The sequence below is a fragment of the Plectropomus leopardus genome, chromosome 7 (assembly GCF_008729295.1).
Source record: "Plectropomus leopardus isolate mb chromosome 7, YSFRI_Pleo_2.0, whole genome shotgun sequence".
In the NCBI taxonomy this organism is placed as follows: Eukaryota; Metazoa; Chordata; class Actinopteri; order Perciformes; family Serranidae; genus Plectropomus; species Plectropomus leopardus.
Genome location: NC_056469.1, coordinates 1948659 through 1970087, shown reverse-complemented (window position 1 = coordinate 1970087; position 21429 = coordinate 1948659). Strand labels below are relative to the sequence as shown.

The 21429-nt window shown below is 38.3% G+C and overlaps 1 protein-coding gene across 1 annotated transcript; it reads right to left on the bottom strand.

Moving 5' to 3' along the window:
- Nucleotides 1-258: 258 nt before the first annotated feature.
- bves (blood vessel epicardial substance) lies at nucleotides 259-17578 on the bottom strand. Its single transcript, XM_042489479.1, has 9 exons — nucleotides 17566-17578; nucleotides 16361-16466; nucleotides 12990-13243; nucleotides 9269-9393; nucleotides 7183-7370; nucleotides 6361-6469; nucleotides 4446-4613; nucleotides 2873-3014; nucleotides 259-2070 (listed from the first exon to the last, which is right to left on the bottom strand). Exons 1-9 carry the CDS (start codon nucleotides 17576-17578, stop codon nucleotides 1955-1957), a joined length of 1221 nt encoding a protein of 406 aa, XP_042345413.1. The 3' UTR covers nucleotides 259-1954.
- Between the last annotated feature and the right edge of the window lie 3851 nt (nucleotides 17579-21429).

Genomic DNA, 21429 nt, shown 5'->3' with positions numbered 1-21429 from the left:
TTATCTAGCCTTTTTCCCCAAGCCATTTTTCCCTTGATTTTAAAAAAATAATTTTCTAAATCTACTAATTTCTTGCAATTTTTGGAACATTTCTTACCAGGTAGCTAATTGCCTTTTCCCCCTATATTTTTAAAAGAAATCAAAGCAATGTGCTCTGGGTTCAAAGGTTTAAACACTTGTAAAAGGTGTTAAGAGGCAGCACAACAGTGATGCTGATCCATGTTTCAAAGGGTTAACATACAGTAAAACAACAACGCATTTCACTCAGAATCTTTATTTAACACCCAAAGGGCTCTTTTCTCTGTTTCAGACATTTTAAAAAGAAAACATTGTTAAATAAAATTATATTTCCAAACAAAATCTTCACTAACAAAGAAAACTGTGAAAGTTATCAGTATGATCTGCTGCTCATAAGTGACCAAAGAAAACAATAAATGCAGCTTTAAAATAGCTTGATGATAATATATAAGCCTTGAAAAACACATATACAAAGCAGATATGCACATTTTGCAACATTTTAAAGTGTAAAAATAAACCTGTCAGTGCTCTGTGGAGGACAAATTACATAATGGAGACAGTGTTTCTAAATGACCTCAAACATATAGTCTAGCAGGGGACACAGGTTTCCCACATTGCATCTTTTTGACATTTATTTAGGACTCTAATGATGTGTTGTTCACAATGTGCCTATGTGGTTTGTTTGGCGGCAATTTTGAACTGATGTCAGTTTTCATAACATGTGAAGCAGACAACATATAAAGACAGAAGAACCCACTTTTTCATATGATTTTGACACCACGAATCAAGTAGAAATGTCCTCTCCACATTGGTACAACCACTCTTTTTGTTAAAAAACAAGCAAATGTTACATTTTTGGCCCATAACAACACAACTTCCACAATGTTGTTTCCCAGTTGTTTCCTGCAATAGCCAAATGAAACTAGACGAACAAGAAGGAAATCCAGGCATTTCAAAAATGTGGCAAAAAGCATGAAAAAGGAGGAAGATTTACATTAATGTTGTTAAAGCCCTGACGAAGACCGCTAGTGGTCGAAACATGTTGACTTTTTTCTAACGATCTAGCCACTATACTAAAGGCTTTTTAGTGTAATTCCTCCTTGTTTTCTCACATATTCATTTTTTGAATGCCTGGATTTCATTCCTGTTTATACTGTTAGTTGCTTTTTTCCATGAGCATCGGACACAAGATTTTGACCTACGTTTGATTGTGGCCTTCAGAGGAACCAGTCATCTCTCTCTTTTGCCAAATGAAACTACTCTATTCTCTAATAACAATTGCAGGGTTATTAAAGATTATTATGGATGAGGTCTATGGCACCAGGATGAGTCAGTTCCATGTTGGTGAGGAAGACCTAAAACCAGACCAGGTGCCTGATGAAGTGGGAATGATGCTGCTGCAATTGATATAGGAGAATTAACTAGTTTCATCTGGCTATTTCAGGAAACAAAGTAACAGAAGTTAAAGGTCTAAAATGTGTAATTTGCTCTGCTTTTGACCAGTAAAGAGTGGTTGTACAATGTCAATGACCCTCCCATTTGATCACTAGTGTCAAAAAACTGCGATTAAGTGCTTTCATTTGTATTTGTTTGTTGTCTGGTTCAGAAGTTATGAAAACTGACGGCTTTTGCCATTTGTGCGGACATCAATTCAAGATGGCAGCCAAATGAACCTCACTGGCCATGAGTTGACTTTAGGAACAAGGAAAATTCTTCACTTGACACCACTAGACTCCTAAAAAAGAAACAGGCTGCAAAAAGATGGGGACCTGGGGGGACCTATTTCTCCTGCTACACATTTGTTGCCAACATGTGGGCAGATATCCATATCTGAAGGATAACGGCACCACCATATCTGTGGCTCTGCTGGTTAGCTTTCAGACCTAACAGACCTACATTATGTACATTTGATCTTGTGCATTCTCTACCATGCTGCCTACACTTCATTAGTGGAAGTGCTGGGCATACGGCAAGACTCTTCAAAAACATCATCCTCCATTCCTTCTGCTATGGGCTTCATCTTGGTGGAAGTCTTTGTGCCAGGCGATTTTTCTAAAAAATAAATGGATAAATAAGAATCTTAACTAAATACATTGGTGTAATATGTGTTTTAAAATATTAAAAAAACATTTTCCTGGCTCAGAACTGTGAAGACAAGTGCTCAAGTGTCACAAAAGACACAATTATTACATTTATTGTCAAAATTACGTCCATACACATAAGCCCCTCCCCCCAATCCCCCGCTCCCGAGGCCCACAAAGAATGCAGAATGAGATGAAACCAGAAAAAGCCCCGTGAATATGTTTCCATTATCACGTACAGTTGCTGCATAGAGCTCTTATGCAGAAGAGAAATGGAGCCGCTCCTCACCACTAAAAGCATTTTGAAGAGCAACACTTCACACAGGTGCTTTCAGTCCAAATCCAGGCTGTTACAGACACAAATATTTGGCTTCACAGTGTGTCTCCTTCAATACAGACGTGATGCTTTTACTGTATGGGAGAATATTAATGTGTGATGTCACTGGGTTCAACAAATATGGGTTGTAGAAGGAAGAAGAGGATAAAAACTATCAAGAGGTCTGTGCCAATGTAAAAACAAATAAATAAATTTAAAAAATCAATCATTTTGAATTTATATTTTCTCACACTGTGATCTTGTCATGATATAAAAACTTCTCAAGACAGCTTTTACAAAAAAGACAGCAAACCCCTGTGCTCAAACTCAAGACACTCACTGATCAAACATGTTTAAAATGCTATGTATATCATTACATACATTCAGGTCTGTTTCCACTGACAACATGTAAACTGGAACAGTTTGAGAACATGTTTCAGGTGATGATGTGACTTACGGAGCGATGAGCCAGTTGATCCTCCTCGTAGGATCTGGTTAAGAACATCATCAGTGTCGCTGGTGCTTGCCATGCTGTTCCTCATCTGCATCATGGACAGTTGAGAGCACAGGCTGGGCTGACGGTCCATCTTCTTCACCGCCTGGGATACATCCAGCACATACAAAATCATCATCATCATCACCATCATCATTCCTGTCATCGCCATCATCATCGCCGTCATCATCATCACCATCATCATCATCGCCATCATCATCACAGTCATCATCATCATCATCATCATCATCATTATTTAAAATAAGTGCCTTTGTGCAAAACAGTACACAATACAGGGTGCTTGACAATAAAAAAGAGAAACAATTATATAAATAAAGAGTGCAAATACAATATATAATCAACAATACAACAAATAAGAACACAATAAAACAAAGGATAAAAAGACAGGGGAAGAGGGGTAATAAAATATAGAATGATGAAAATGCTAAGCCAAAAAGGTAAGTCTTAAGATTTCTTATAAGGGTGTTTAGTGGTTGGGGCTCCACTGGCAGGCTGTTCCAGAGGACCATAGACACTAAACGCTGCCTCCCCGTAGTTATTAGTCCTCACCCGTGGAACAACTAAGACCTCAGTGTCAGAGGACCTTCGTGGTCTGGATGGAGTTTACATTAAAAGCATGTCTGATAAATATTAGGGGGCTAGTCCATTGAGTGATTTAAACACCAATAAAAGGATCTTAAAATCTATTCTAAAATTAACTGGTAACCAATGAAGGGACTTTAGCAGAGGTGAAATGTGGGCTCTCCTTCTGGTCTTGGTTAATACACGTGCTGCTGCATTTTGAATAATCTGTAGTTTATGGTATGCTTTCTGAGGGAGGCCAGAGAGAAGGGCATTGCTGGTGATAAAAACATACATGAGTCTCTCAGTATCTGTCCAATTGAGAAATAATTTAACTTTGGCAATATTTCTAAGGTGGTAAAAAGCAGTTTTAGTTAGGTTATTAATGTGGGATTTAAAATTTAAATCAGGGTCTAGAAACACATGGAGGTTTTTAACTAAGGGCTTGGTATTTTAAGCTAAAGATTTTAAAATTAGAGCAAAGTCTCTCTCTATATGGGTTTTGGCGCCAACAACTAGAATTTCTGTCTTGTCTTTATTTAATTGTAGGAAATTATGTGACATCCAACTGTTGATGTGATCAGTGCATTGAACTAGATAATCAATAGGACTGATGTCATCAGGGGACAATGGGATACATAGTTGTGTATCGTTGGCATAACAATGGAAATTAACACCATGTTGTCTAATGATACTTCCCAGTGGCAGCATGTACAAATTGAACAGTATCATCATCATCATCATCATCATCATCAACATCATCATCGTCATAATCCTCATCATTATCATCATCACCGTCATTGTCATCATCATCTTTATGGTTGTCATCATCATCATCAATACACTAAGGACTGTTCTAGCTGGCATACATCACGCTGTTGTTGATGTGTTAGTACTTCCAGTTTTTGCACCACTAAAGAGCTTTTCATTAATGTGAGAGCAGAAGTGGACGCACCTTGTCACTGAGTGTGGGGTCATTCAGAGAGTACAGTTTGTTGGTGATGTCTTTGCCGATGAGGTACCTGAACACCTCGTTGAGGAAAGCATCTGACTCCAGGAAGTAGGTGAGCCTCTCTCGAGACCAGCACAGGAACTTGCAGTTTTCCTCTGCCATGATGGTAACCTGTCAGTCAAATACAACAGTGGTGTTTCAAGAATTCTTGATTGTGTGATCTATCTATTAAACTGAAATGACAAAGCAGGCAGGTCTTTTTTTTTTTCTTTTTCAACCCAAGGGGCAACCTCTAGGGCTGAAAATGAAGTCAACAATTAAATTACAAAACCTGCAGTTCCTCTAATGGCCACTTGAGGCTGGCTCCAAAACACAGTCAATCACCATAAACCCTCATGTTAAAATGCCTAAATTTAAAGCAGAAATAAACATGTTTACAGCCTCCTACAAAAATGGTTTTGCCCTCAACAGCTAAATGAATGGGAGTGAATTTTTATGTAACTCATCCATTTAAATGTTATTAAGGCTTAAAGTTATGCATAATAAAGAATGTGGCCACTTTGTGTGACGTGTGGGAGGTGTCCACTGATAAGTTCCTACTAAGGCAACAACGTTGGTTAGGTTAACCAAGGCGTAAGCCCAGATTCATAGAGTATAAGTGTAGCTGTTGCTATTTCGGTGTGTTTTCATTTTATGAAAGTTAATTGAAATATTTTGGTAGCCTAAAAAAGTCTTGTTCAAACTTTGCTTGTACTAAAATACAGTGTAGAGAGAAAAATATTCAGTTTTTCCATATAGTGAACTACATTTTGTTTTAAAGGTCCCATGTGTAGAATTTAGAGACATCTATTAGCAGCAATTGATTATAATATTTAAAACTAAATTTTCATCAGTTTATAATAAAATAAAAAAAGATGATGATTAAAAAATGACAAATAAACCTACGTTGTATCTTGTACATTATAATAACCTGAAAATAATAATTGTTGTGTTTTTGTTACCTTAAAATGAGCCATTTATATCTGCATACGGAGCAGGTCCTGTTCCATGGAGTTTACCATGTTATTTCTACAGTAGCCTATAAAGGACAAACCAAACCAAACACTGACTTTGGAGACGGCCCCTTGCATTTTCTTGTAGGCCATAATAGTTCTACAAGCTTGGCACATGGGAGAAGTTCTAGTTCTGTAACCTCACTGCTAAATGCCACTAATCCACACAGCATGTTCCCATCCCAAGTCATCCAACATATTACATTCAAGGTGTCCTTCTGTGTCTGTTTTTTCTGTTCCAGGATGCTGCTACCATGATGTCAACACAAGCACATGGTGGGATGACTATGCACATGGTCATGTTTAGGCAACAACAGCACATGGCAACCAACGCCAGGACGTCAACAAACACACTTTCTGGCACGGACGGTTTAGGATTAGGATTAGGGGAAGGAAGCACATGGTAAGGTGTTGAAAAAAAACATCGCATTCAGACGGGAAGCGAACACTGAACCTCTGCATGAAAGTCTGGGATTTGTTCAATCCATCCACTGCCCCTCTGGCCTGCCCTATAGGCGCCCTCGCGCTCCTTATGTTGTTACCATCAGAATTTCAACCTGACGTCATCCTGCCACGTTTTATGTGGATACAACTGGTTCAGTCCAGCCACATTCTCAGCTGACACCTTCCAGCAGTGTTTCACCATTTTTGGTGTTGCAATCTTATAGCAAAAGCACATTCAAAGTAGTGATATTTTACATCGTCAAAATGAGAACTGGTCAGTACACAAACCAATGGTTGACGTCAGTGTGTCTGTTATTTTACACACTCTATGGTTTAATCTCAGAGACGTTTAATTCTTGATGCAGTTATGCAGTAAAGAAACGAAAGGTTTGTTTATTTCATTAATGTGATTTCCTTCTTACCTGGAACTTCTCTCCTCGGTGCATCTCAGTGGACCTGAACTCTGGAGAGTCAATGAATGAGTTGGTATAGATGTTGTGGAGGAAATGGCCTCGGTATGACACCTTCATCCTGTCACACAGAAACTTCAAAATCAAAACTCTGATTCATGTTATGAACAAAAATGAAATGTCTTCTGGATGATTTTAAGCCTTAAATCTTTTAGTGCTAAAAAAAAAGTGAAAGCTGCTTATGCTGGTTGGTGAAATCATAGGATGAAGTCTCTTAAAGTCTTAGTTTCTGTGATGACCATCTCGTCTGAGTCCTCAAATACTCACAGAAATACTAGAACAGTCACAAATTCTCTCTCAAAATGATTTAAAAGTTCCAAATTTGCACTCAGATTTCCCAGAATAATAGTCGAGATGATTCAAAAATGTTGAAAATTCTCTCTCAACAATAGTCATATAGTTCAAAATTCACTTTTTAAAAAAATGATTCAAAAGGCAGAAATATACAGTCAAATGATAGACTTTACCAACAAAATTACTAAAAAAAAACCCATATTATCTTAAGAGAAAATGTAAGAGAAATTTTATTGCATGAGGCCCAATGCATGCCATTTTAACTGAACAACCAAACCGTTCTATTACAGTAATAAAAAAGATATAGCATGCACGTAAGAGAAAACTTCCATTCAAAATCCATTCACTTGTGTGGAAGACAGACAGTGTGGTATTTACAGTTCCTGCAGGATAAATCATTATCATTACATAATTATGATAAAGAGACGGTGGACAACACAGATCAACAGCTGCAGTCAGATTCAAACGAACAGCACATACTTTCCTTTGAGCAGAATGCTGAGACGTTCATCCACAGACGTCTTGTCCTCAGCAGCGTAGGCCTGGCCTTTCTTCAGTGTCTGGATGGTGCAGAACTGTCCAGTGAGCCTTTGGAACAGAGCCTCCTGCACATGGAGGGGCTCAAACATCCGCTTGTAGACCGAGCGCAGCTCCCTGTCGATCTTAATCTGTCGGTACAGACACAGACTGAGCTCAGCAGTTGAATGGAAATGTAATAGAATGCACAATATTAACAGAACATCATTCATATCGGCAGATAATGGCTTTGAAATTAAAGACATTTTTGGCAATACTGCAATGGAAATACTTTTTTGTCTTTTCTAGGTCACATGATGCTATGGCTATGTGCTTGTAACTGGCTCCCTCATGATGCAACAGGCGTAACAAGAGCAGTTATTGCATCACAGTTATTGCATCACTTAACTCTTCAAAAGTTTTGAATCCACAATGCCTCTGTGAAATGGAGGACTATCACCTCAGAAATCCCTCATACGTGGCCGCTCCCACGTAGAAGGGGCTCACCTTTCCATTATGGCTCCATAACACGCCTACGTGGCCTTGGAATGGAAATAATGACGGCTAGCACGGTGGCTGCGGTAGGAATAAAGCTGCTGATGTTTTGAACATCCATCACCATGCTTCTTGGAATATTATCGCCAGAGAAGTCACAGAACATCAGTCAATGGAAACAAAGTCATCTTACAATTGTGCTTCATCGACATTTTGTATATAATCACTTAAGTTTTGTGCAAATCTGTGATGGAAAACAGCCTATTGACTAAGTGAAAGTGTGGCCAAACTGGCTTACCACAACAAACCACAGAGAAGCTCAGATTACAACACACAGAGGGAGCATGACCTAATTCTCTGGACGCCATCACTCCACTATATCTTTACATACAAATGTTGGTTTGCTGCTCTGAACGTTATCTTTATAAGTTCATTATTCAAATGGTGAGAACGATTACTCACAGGTACACTAATATTCCACTATTATTCCAAATATGACAGGGGTTGTGTAAACAGCATATTCTGCTTAGGTGTTTCAATTTAGCATTTAGCAAATGTGGCATTTTCTGATTGAGAGGGGTGGAATATGCTGGTATCATTTGGGTTTTTGGAGCATTTTTGGACATGTATACAACCCATTCAGAATATGTATCTCAATTAGGGTATTTTATGACAGTTTGTGACACACAGCCTTGTCATATCCGTTTACAGTCAGCACTATGCCGCTGTACACAAACCAACGGTTTGAAGGCTGTGGTGATGCATGCCCAAAAGAAAAAAACATATTTTTGGTCAGAAGATGAAACTACTTTTGGACATTATGAAAGACCTAGATATCAACTGGTTTTGGATATGAGCAGATATCACAGCTCTGACTTTTCCAAGAACATGTTTAAAAGAATGAACGAGGGAGGCTGTGTTCGTATGGTCCAACAAGTCTGCCATCGCTGTAAAACTCTGAATAAATCCTGGCAAAAGCTTCAGCTGTTCCATTTTTCCATGTGTTGACATGATAAATGATGAGTATGCATGGCTGCATGTAAACATAAATATTAGTGAATAGCCATCTAAACAGCTGAGCAGGAATAGTCTTTCGGAACGAGGGCAACAAGCGGAATCTTTTATGTGTGTGAATGTAAATGTAGTCGCTGTGTGCACACAGGTCAGCTGGAGCACCTCTCTACCAGGAGTGGCAATGTCTGCTGGCTCTGACCTGATTACAGACTCTCCTACAGTCATGCTGCTGAACTGAGTGGTTGAACTGAAGTGACAGAGGAGGGCAGGCCTCCTGCGTCATTATGAAAGTCCTGGTCTGATTCTATCAGTTTGCTGGCCCTCACCTACACATGGATCGTATCTGCATGTCGTTAGCATAAAGCAGAGCAGACCGCGGAGGATATGCTGCTTCCTGTCACAGACACTGAGACTCAACACAAATGAACACAGTGTTCCGCCAACACCCGGAGCCCGTATTTCACTTTAGTGAAACCCTCAAAGAGCCTAAATGTAAAGCGACTGTCAGACTGTGAATGAGGCTCGCTGGTAGAGGACTCACCGGCCTGCGCTTGTACAGCAGGAAGGATAAGTGCATGAAGTTGACCACCAGAAACACCACGTTCCAAACCATCACATCAAGGTTGCACCTGTACAGAGTCGCCCATATGATGAAGAGACCACACCCTGTCAGGAGGACACACACAGCAACGTGAAATTAGGTTAAGATATGTCTAGACATCCAGTGTTAACACTGAAAAATCTACATTCACAGTTGAATACTTCGGTCTAGTTTCATATCCATTCACAAAGATAACATCCTGTATAGCTATTGTTATATTTTCAAGAAGTTCATGTATTGTACTGTGCGTTATTACTGTTGGTTTGTTCTAAAGAACTAAAAACATAATTAACCAAATAATAATCATAAAGATCGAATCCAGTGTGGCACACTGAAAAGCAAAGACACAGACTAAAGTCAAATTTAAACAATAAAAAAGCATTTACACAAAAATGATGACATGTATAAAACACTACAATGTATAACTACACTCATTTCCAAAGTGGTTAATCAAGACTAAATATTAATCTCCTACATAAGAGATCTTATACATAGGAGATGATATCTTGTACGAAAGATATAATATATTGTATGTGGGAGATAATATATTGTATGTGGGAGATAATATTGTACATCAGAAATAACATCTCATATGTAGGACAGAACTTCTCATACCCAGGAGATCTCATACATAGGAGATAATATCTTGTACAAGATAATGTCTCCTACATAGAGGAGATAAACTTCAGGCTAATATTGTCTGTAAAGCAAGCAAACAAAAAGAAATCCATCTTGCCTGTAACGGTTTCTGTATAATTTTTTTTTTTAAATTTAAAAAGCGAAAAATGTTAATATGATTGTGATTTTTCAAATAATATGTGTAAATTACTGAGGAGTTATCAAGTAGTGGTATATTTCACAAAAAAAGAGTAGATCCTAAATGGCAACATAACAAAATAAGACCAATGCACTGACAAGAAAACAAATCCAAATTTGAGACCGTATCTTTCGGCCTGACCCGGCGGGGTGGATTTGAGTCCGTTCAGACCTGCCACACTGGCTCTGCTTCCTCTCTCTTTCTTTCTTTTCTATTACTGCTCTCTGACATTCATATTGAAGTCGTAATTGCTGATCAGTGACTCTAGGATCCTCATTTATCTTATCCTTTTTACTGCTCACCACCTTGGTTCTGTTGAACTGCACTACACTAATCCTGTTGCCTCTCAGGAGCATTCCTGCTCCCTTGTTTCCTAGTTTTCCTGGATCCTGGCCGTAACCTTGGCTGTGCCTGACCGTGGTGATAGCTGTGCTGATGCTGTGACCCTGCCTTTGGTTGTGCTCGTGCTGTGGCTGCACTGATACTATACCCCTGCTCGCCCTGATCGTGATCTGGTCCTGGTTGCGCCAATGCCGTTATCATGCCTTTGGACACCTCCCTATCAACATGTGCATGAGACTTTTATCATCACCCTCAACATCATCATAGAGTGCAATTAATAATTTCACACCTACCGTTATTGTAATATGACATGCGTCTGTTTCTATTATTGCTGTGCCTCTCTCCCCCTCTCTCTTTCTCTTTCCTTTTTTGTCATGAATGTATTTCATTTGTTATTTACGACATCTATTGCTCGTTTGTCCGTCCTGGAAGAGGGATCCCTCATCATCCTCTACCGCTCTTCCTGAGGTTTCTTCCTTTTTTTCCCCTGTTACAGGGGTTCTTTTTCGGGAGTTTTACCTTGGGTGATGTGAGGGTCTAAGGGCAGAGGGATGTCGTACACTGTAAAGCCCTCTGAGGCAAACCACGCTTTGTGATAATGGGGTCTATAAATAAAATTGACTTGACATGACTATGCAAAAGGGATACATTCAAAAGTTTCTGTTGTCATCAAACCAATGAAACGACAACACTAAATGTGGTTTGCAAAAAACTCTCATACAATGTATTCTTTGGTTTTAGAGCCTAATACATTGTTAACGCTTTGAAACCTGAGCAAATTGACTTGATTTCTTTCAAAAGTGTGGGAAGAGATTACAAATTACAAGTGACAGGAAAGCTATCTGGAAGTGAGCAAAAAAGAAAAGAAAAAAAGGTTTAAAAAAGTTAACGAGCAAAACAAAATAATAGAAAATAAATATATAGACAAAACAGTTAATAATCATTACATAATAATAATTGTGGATATAGTTTGTGTGACTTTTTTTGCTATTTATGTTATTATTATTACTAATAGTTTTATCTATTACTTAAATATTCAGGCCATTTTTTTTTTTGCTATTGGTGGGACATTTCTTGTCAAATCACTCATTGCCTTTTTAGCCACAATTTTAAAAGAACGCAAACCAATTTGCTTAAGTTTTAACAGTTTAAATGTTTGTAAAAAGTCATTTGAATGCAGCTGATATCAATCCAGGTGCTAAAGGGTTAAATATAATTTTCAAAATGCTGTTTCAAAGCCATCTCCACACTGCTGAAATGGAATGAAAGGCTGTTGGGGAAAACAGTGATTTTGTTATTATATTATTGGCTTCAAAGTTGTAAAAATTAAACAGAAAAAAACTAAAAAGCACTAAAATTACTTAATTCAGATTCAGCGTCTACCTTTTCTTTATCAATTTACTAATAAGGTGAACAAATTTATTTCGTTGTTTATTTTATCTACTGTAGCTCAGTTGGTTTAGTCTTCTTCTTCCTCTGTTTCTGTTTCACTGTAAAACCCTGTGAGACTGGCCTCTTCCAAGGGGCAGTATAAATAAATTTACTGTCAAAAGATCCCATAAATCCAGCTGCTTCCTGCCTCCACTCTGCTTCCAAGCACAAGATAAACATGTTGGAAGTTTTCCACTCTCTCCTTACTTTATCTGCCATTGTCAGAGACTTTTAGGGCCTTAGCTCTGAGGAGAGACTTCTTATTGCAGAACAACTCTTAGAAAACATAAATCTTCCAAATGTTAACTAAACTCAACCAAATCCTCCACCAGCTTAACAATACTTCACTGCACAGGGCACTTCTAATCAGAGTTAAGATCTGTTAACCCTTTGAAACCTGAAAAAAATGGCTGGATTTCTTCCAAAAGCAAGAAGGCAATGATTAATGAAAGAAGAAATTACAAAAAAAGCAAGAAATTAGTTAAAAAAAAAAAAACTTTTTTCCCCCCCCCCCCCGACTTTTTTTCTCTAGCTATTTTCCCCTATTTTTTTAGTTTTTTAATTGGACAAAAACAACAAAAAGCTAAAAATACAGAAATAATTTGTGTTACATAACTCCTAACATTCCTTTTAATAATGTCGGAAAATAATGAGAACAACTTAATTTATGAATAATCAACATAAAAAACTGTGAGAAATTGTTTATGTTAAATTGTTTGTTATAAATTGTTAAGTAAACACTTTAATACCTGAGATTGTAGAATAAGAGCTTATTCCACTAACTCAATATAGTGCGTCTGCTGCACGTTATTTCATTAGAAGTCTAAAAAAGATTGATGCAAACTATTTTATTTTTTTTTAAGCCATAAAATGTTGTTTTTAGAGTGTGTCAAGTTGCTTATTGCCTTTTTTCCTTGTTTTTAAAAAAGAGACTACAGAAATTTGCTTTGGCTTCTATGAAAGTAGCAAAAGAAAAGTGATGTGGCTCCAGGTTTCAAAGGGTTAAAGCTGTGATTATATTTAGTGTTATCAGCAGAGGAATGGTGTCAGCAGGAGGCGCTGTGGACAGACCTGTCATCAGGAGGAGGCGCAGCAGGATCATGTGCAGGCTCAGGGTGGTGGGGATGACCAGCCCCAACAGCAGGGACAGGCTGCCCAGGTGGAAGAGGAGGTGGTGGGCCTGCTCCCACTCCTGGCAGGAGGTGGCATTGAGCTCCATGGCCGGGATGCCTGGAGTGGCCGAGGGGAAGGTGGGCAGCGTGGTGAAGAGGGCAGTGGGCAGCTCTGGGGGCGGAAGACATCCTGCAGCAGGGTCACCTTGAAAACTAGGACGAGGTTAGACACAAACCTGTGAGAGGAGGAGGATGAATGGCTCCGGGCGAACAGGAGACATGATGATTAAAGTGTTTTCTGCTCAGTTTCAGTTTGTTCTATTTGGCAACGCTAACTTAGACTCAATGTATTCAATTAGATCGTTCAGAATTAGATAATCATAAAACACAAGTGGTAAATGGACTGTACTTGTATAGTGTTTTTCTAGTCTTTTTGACCATTCAAAGCACTTTTAGAGGACATGTCACATTCACCCATTCACACACCGAGGCTACACGCGCACTCACATTCCGATGACGTGGCACTGGGAGTTAATTGGAGTTCAGTATCTTGCCCAAAGATACTTCAACATATTGCCTGAAGGTGCTGGGGACTGAACTGCTAACCTTCTGATTAGAGCACAACCCACACTACCTCTGAGCCACAGCCGTCATTCAAGCATGAGGACACATAGATATTTAAATAGATGAAGGGCTTTTTCTATTTTGCAACATTTCAATTATCTTTTAAATAGTTTATCCAATTTAGAAGAGCATTAAATATGGGAGAGGGATTAAGAAAATGACATTTGTGAATTAAATATTTTACCAAGAGAATCAAAGTATTATTTCCATTTTTTTTGCTCTCCATTTGAAGACAAAAAGTGATTAAAAAAATAAAATTAAGGACATACATTATAGCAGCCATGTAGATGCAGCAACCTGTAACTCCTCAAATCCTTGCTACTTTTTTTGCTACATTTTTCTATTTTTTTTCACACCATGGTCCCTTCTACTGAAGCACGACTTTTCTACGATAGAGAAGCACCTATTAACATAAGGGAAAGTTGTGTGGGATTTGAACTGAATGCAGCAGACCATGAGAGGATCCCCACCAACGACATACGCCAAGAGGCCAATCAGACCAGAAGGGAGAAACGAAACTGAAAGTGCCGGATGAAGATAGGAAGGAAGGCGGCATCAAGGGAGGCTGACCCGACTTGGACAGAGAGCTGTTCCTCTACCAAGCCTTCTTCTGGATATTGTCCGGCCGCAGGAGAATCAAGTGGATGAGATGTGATTGAGGCTCACTCAGCAACGGGAATCAGATACTGCTCTGCTCACATCTTCACAGAGACATGGTTAACCTCTAACATCCCGGATCAAGCTGTGGCAATGGATCGGGATGGACCTTCTTCAGAGCTGACAAGACACAAGTCACTGATGCAGTTCCAAAAAATGCACTGCAGGAATCGTATGATGCCACCAGCAGCAACATGCCTGAACAACCAGAAGGAATCTTCATAGTAGCTGCTGATTTTAATCAACTCATCCTTTCACTACGAAGATGTAGCGAAACGAGGACAAATTCTAATTTCAGTTTTTAAACTATGTTTAAAAATGACTAATAAATCTACCTTGTGTACACTGTACTTTGATTTCCTGTTAAGTGCTGAGATCTCTTGTGCACATAGTGAAGATCTTACTGCACATGTGCGAAGGGAGGTCTTATTGCACGTGCGCTAACTGCAGCCCGGCGATCTTAAGCTGTTAACAGTACACATGTTAGCAACACACGTTTGCCTATTTACACACTCATTCATTCATTCATTGGAGTTATGTTTGCGGCCACCTGATCAATGTCCAATATTCACACATCGGTATGATCTTAACAAAAAAAATACTGGCTCTCTGTTTAGTGGTAAATTGGTCCACAGTGTTGTTCATCTAATCACTCACTTTTGCTGCATTCGTGCAATGTAAGCAGAACAGAGAGAACAGGAAATCCTCCCATCATGTTAGTGAAAAATTCTTAGATATAATTGTAGTCACACCCAATATATGGCCTTAATTGCCATTTTTTATTGTGCAACATACTTGCAGAGCTTTTGCTTTTTGCAGCTTTGTTTTAATCATCTGACTGAAGTTAATATGGCTTATATTTACATGTATCTGCAGCAGTGATCTGCAGTCACAGGCCTGCTGATGTCTCTATAGTTGCAGTAAATCGGGAGACAATGTAGCTGTCTGACAGTTTCAATATCTGTGGCTTGTGTGAGGTCGAAGTGATGGTTTTTAGCCTAAATGCAATTGAAACTAGGTCACTTTTTACCCTCAGAGCATTGTTTTGTTTTTGTTTTTGTTTTTTTTTAATAAGTAAGTGCCCCTGGCTGGCAGCTTTTTCTTCATTGTCATATAAACTAGTTTCATATAAACTATATTAACAAGTGCAGCTTTAAGGAATCTCCTTGTTCAATACTGTTGCTGGACTTGTTAAAAAATCCACACACAAAAAAAAGAAAAGAACGAGGACTATAAATGTAGATAAAATAACATTTGCATCTAAAAGACACTGATAGATTTGCCCCCCTTTTCCTCAAGTACACCAGTGTTTGTTTGTTGAGTGCATCTCAGTTTTTAATGGAAAATCATTATTACTCTGGTCATGAACTTAACTGTATTTATTCAATAAGTTGATTTCTACTTTTCAATTGTACTAATATTTTTTAAATATTTTGTTGTGTTTTCTTTTTAATTTTGTCTTATATTTTTTTTATATTTTATTGCTTTTTTAAAAAATTCCTATATTTTTATATTTTTTGTTGCCCTTTATTTATTTATTTTTTGTATTTTTAGATTTTGTTGCTTTTTCTTCTTTTTTAATTTTTCTTTTCTTTTGTTTTTTTTTTTTTTTTTACATTTTGTTGCTTTTATTTTATTTTCTAATGCAATTTCAATCTAATATTCTGCAGTTCTGGTGTGTTACATTTTTGAAAATGTCAAAATGTCATGTTCCATCCTGTGATAAAGTCATTACAGACTTACACAAGAAATCTCCTTTCAGTATTTGGCTTTATGTGTTCTCCTCAAAGACTACACATTTCAGTAGGCTAGCGTACACGTGCTCACAGATTCATATTCACGATTTGTTGACAATGAAATATACAGTCTGTCCCCAGTGGCAGCGCTCAGCTGCTGTGTGTCTCTATGTCAGGCTGATGTGCTGCAGCTCTGGGAGCTCTCGTGTAAAAATAGCTGTGGGGAAACATGCAGGCAGCCCAGGAATCTCTCTCACACACAACTTTCTAACTGACCGTCAAAGTACGAGAGGAAAAAGAGTCGTTTACTCACCGATACAGCAGCAGCAGCAGCAGCAGCCGGTGGCAGCCTGCAGTGAAGAAGGAGGACTGCTTTCTGTGAAAGACCTGAGACTGAGCTGGCGCCTGCAGGCTGGGACCTCAGATGGGGGGCTGGACCCTGAGACGGGGGGCTGCACAGTGTGCGTCGCACATTCCACACAGCTGACAGGGACAGACTAAAATGGGCAAGAAGGGGAGAGCAGAGCGCCTGCAGGAGCCGAGAGCTCCGACAGGAGGAGACAGAGAACAGATGAATAAATGCAGACTGGCTGCTTCCCTTTCGATCGGCTCCGCCAAGCCTTTGAAACAAGCACAAACTGGCTTGATTGCCTTTAAAAAAGCAAAAGAAAAAAAAAAAAACATAGGAAAAAGGCAGTGAGCAATTTGAGAGAAATATATATATATATATAAAATAAATAATTAGTAAATAATAAGTAAACAAATAAATACATAAATAATTAAATAAAAGACAAAGAGGTAAAACAACATTGACCAGCAAATGAGGAAATGAATATTAAAAAATAATATTGATTCTGAAACAAAACATTTAAATATGTAATAATGACAAATATAAACATAGTTTTCTGGACATTTTTCCCTAGCTTAAAAAAAGTCAAGAAGTACAAAATCTTGCAATTGGTGTAGATTTTTTGTGAAGTTGCTCATTGCTCAAAAAAGACAACATTAACAAAGAAACAAGGAAATGCCCTGAAAACCAATCTGCTCAGAGTTTGAAAGCTTTAATACTTGTAAAAGGCATCTGAACAGAGCAAAAACAGTGGTCAACCCAGGCTTAAAATTCTTCATATAAACTATATCTATATATAATCCACCTGTTCAGCAAAAATGACAGACTTATCTGATATCTGTATAAAAGAAATAAAACTGCAGCGTTAAATGTGTTACACAAATCCAACATATAGTTAATTTACTGACACTCCAAATAAGAAAAATCTCCACCATGAAATAAACTCAAGTGTCATTTATTTTGAAATTATAATACATGTTTACATCTTTACATCTACATTTTACATCTGCAGGTTACAGTAACAATAGGAATAACCTGTCTCCATTACACAATACAAGACACTGCAGCCACCTATTTATTTCACTTTATACATTCATTATTTAAACATCCAAGTATTGCTGCTTTTAACAAAAAAATGAGTTAATGCTTCCCTAAACTACAACTACCACCTTCCATTTGCATCTTTGAACCAGTCACTTTGCACTTACAGTTTACATCGATGTCTGTGAAAACATGAAACACACATCTTCCCCCGGCAGCACAGAATTTCTCTATAATCAGCACAGTTAACAGATCAGTGTCACCAATTCACTATCTGACCAAACCAGAAAAGTCAGAAAAGTGTTTTTGCAGAACATGATATCACAGTGAAGTTGACATTTGACCTTTTGATATGTAACATCCTCAATTAATTGTTCTATCCATTTAGACATTTATGTGAAAGTTTGTCATAATTAGGTTTGGATTCTTGACCTTTGACCACCAGATTCTAATCGGGTTCAGTCTTGAGTCTAAGTTGAGGTTTGTGCCAAATCTGATGAAATTCTGTCAAAGTGTTCTTGAGATATCGCATTAATGAAAATGAAAACGATGCAAGGTCACATTAACCTTGACCTTTGACCACCAAATTTTAGTTAGTTAATCACTGAGTCAGAATGAATATTTGTGCTAAATTTGAATTAATTGTATATGGTGTTCTTGAGATATCGTATTCACAAGAATGAGAGAGACACAATGTTGCAGTGTGACCTTGACCTTTGACCACCAAATTCTAATCGGTTTATCATTAAGTCAAAATGGACGTTTGTGCTAAAATTGAAGAAATTCCATCAAAGTATTTAAGATATTGCATTCATGAGAATGAGACAGATGAGGTCACAGTGACCTTGACCTTTAACTACCAAAATCTGTTTAGATCATCTGTCACCTGGATCAACACCAGTTTTCTTGTATAGCGTTCAAATACTTTTTTTCAAATATTTAAACCTTTAAAAATGGTATTTCTTTCAAGAAAGAAAAGGCTATCAGCAACTTGGCATGAAATGTCCCGCATATTGACATTTTTTTAAGGTGACAAGTAAAGTAAACAAAACAACAAGTATTTATTTTTTATTTTGTTTTAGCACTTTTTAAAGGTCATTTTCTGTTTTTGTTTTGTTACTTTTCTTTCCTTTTTTGTGCTAATTTCAGGTAATATGCTTACAACTGTTTTCTTTCTTCAAGTCTTTAAGTCTCTCTTTCAAACTCGGTGCAGACAACTTTTGTACGATTCTTTCGATTACTGGTTGGATGGAGATGGTATTTTTTTTTGGTGGCACGTCATTGTTTCACACTGGCAAAGGGGTTAAGAGTAGTGTGTCCACTCAAGTGTCACATTTCCATTGCTGCAGGTTGAAGCCAATCAGAGTTGGAACCAGAGGCGATAAATACCCACTAGAGGGAAGTCGATCGCAACCTTTCCCATTTAATACAAAAGCCAGATGTCAGTGAGTGTTAGTGGGTTTTTGTCCAGTGGGAAATGGGCTTTAGGCCACATTTACACGAGAACGGCCCTACTAAAAATGGAAAAGTCTACCCTTTGCATTTAAAAAAAATCCAATAGTACTGTGAAAATGATCCTTGAGTACACAGATCCAAAAAAAAAAAAAAAACAAAACGCTTTAGTATGCATGTCAGGCCAGTATTTGGTGGTGTTACTTTGTAATGACACACCACAGAAGAACACCACGCACATGTCTGGCCATGATGTCATCGTTTTCACAGGATCCGCACACTGCCGGTTTACACGGTGACAAAGAGGTGGCATTTTCAAGAGAACTAGAACCCAGTTTCAAAAGCATTTTCAGGCCCCCAGAATGCTGTCATCATGTGAACGAAAGGCCAAACTGCTACAAAAATTTAACGTTTCATGCAAGAATTGTTGCCATGTAATTGGCCTCTTAGAGACCTCCTCTGGCTGAACCAGCTGAGAATACATATTGGACTTCTTGCTTGAGCTGACTTGACCAATGATTGATTGTTGACTCCTCTCACACACACACACACACACACACACACACACACACACACACACACACACACACACACACACACACACACACACACACACACACAGCCACACACACACACACACACACACACAAAGCCTTTCCCAAACTGGACTCTTACTTACCACTGCCACTCCGTCAGAGTGTAACCCTTGTTATTAACCCCCTTCCCGGCTGAATGAAATACCCTTGATTAATGTGTAGGCTATAAACACAGTGGCAAGCTTTAAGAGGAAGTGCCAAAAACTGCAGTTCCACTAATGTCCTCTTGAGGCTACATGGACCTCCATGTTAAAATGCCCAACTTTACAGCAGAAATAAAGAGTTTACAGCCTGGTACAAAAACACTTTTGTTAGCTAATTAGCTAATTTCAACATTCATGACAACTATACAGGGGAGATTTCTTTTTTTATAACTCACCTGTTTACATTTTATTAGGGCCTCAAAATTATGCAAAAATTAGGGCAAGGCCTATTTGAGGGACAGGCTGTCTGTGAGGTCTCACCTTGTGTTTTCAATAAAATAAATATGATATAGATATATATATATATATATATACACAACATTGTCGTGACTAGACAAGTGTATATTTGATCCTAAATACAATGTAAGTTGTTAACATCTGTATGACAATATTAAATGTATATATTAGTTTGAGCAGTTTGTTTGGTTAGACACAGAACTTTGAAGTTTGAACACATTATGGTAATATTGCTGTTGGAAGGTTTTATTAACCTTTTCCACTCGCCGCTAACAGGTGTGAGATGACCCTACACAGAGTGAAAGTGGTAGGGAGAGGGTGAGGGGGGTGGTTTGGGAAGAGCCCATGAATAGCATGAAAGGATCTTTGTGACATTTAAGTTTATCCACCATCGAACAGCTGTTCCTTTTGTCTGCGTTGAGTTAAGATGTGCCCTGCGATGACTGTTGTCGCAGTGAGGCTGCCAAGTTTTGTGTCATCATACAAATACAGAGACCAACTGTACTAACAGAGTGCATCTGGCAACCCAAGTCACTGCACAGACATAGTGAGTGGATGAGTAGAAGTCAAGAAATAGTTTTAGCAATAACTCTCTCTAAATACACAAATTGTCATTTAAGTATTTCACAAATATCAAACAAAGACAAACATTTCCCCAAAATGTTCCTTAAAGCAGACATTGGCCATGAAAGGTACATCATCATCACTGGTCAATACCTGGGGATATGTGCACCGCAACTACGACCAGACTTCAGGGGATTACGCACCACAACCTTGTGCTGACCACAGATTTATATACTGGTGCGGACTTTCCAAAAAATATGCAAATAAAGGGGCTTTAAAAAAGCTGCTCTGTCAGCCACTGCTTTAGCATAATGGGTTAAAACCTGTTCATTTTAAAATGGATGAGAAGATACATGAATGGGAACAAAAAAATAGATCTGTCTTCATTTTATTGCGAAGAGGTTAACTTTTGGGGATCATTAACAGTGTGCACTGTTTTGTTACATGACAGTAACACAGGTTTTTAAACACTGAGAAAGAATGAAAAAATAGCACTTTATTTCTCATTCAAGCTGCAACTCCACCTTCAACCACAGTAAGGGTTGCAATGGCAGAGTGGTGCTGTTGGTGTTATTCATTGACTCCACGGGCTGAGAAAGTAGCTAGTCAATGTTATTTATGAAGTACTTTTATACAAAATAGGCAGTAGAAATGAGACACCGGGCTTCGTCAGTCTCTAGCTAAGGCAATTCTAAGTGCCCATTTGAGATTTCAGATTGACTGGGCAACCCATCGAGGAGAAAAAAAACGGACTTTTCTTCATTTTATAGCAGGATATCCGTTCAGAAATAATCTGCCCAACATGGTAAAAGTAGGGATGTCCTGATCACATTTTTTGCCCCTGATCCCGATCCAATCTTGAGTATCTGCAGATAAGTCCCAAACCTGTTTTTATTTTTTAGATAACACAGCTGCACTGTGCACATTGTAAGTAGGCTTC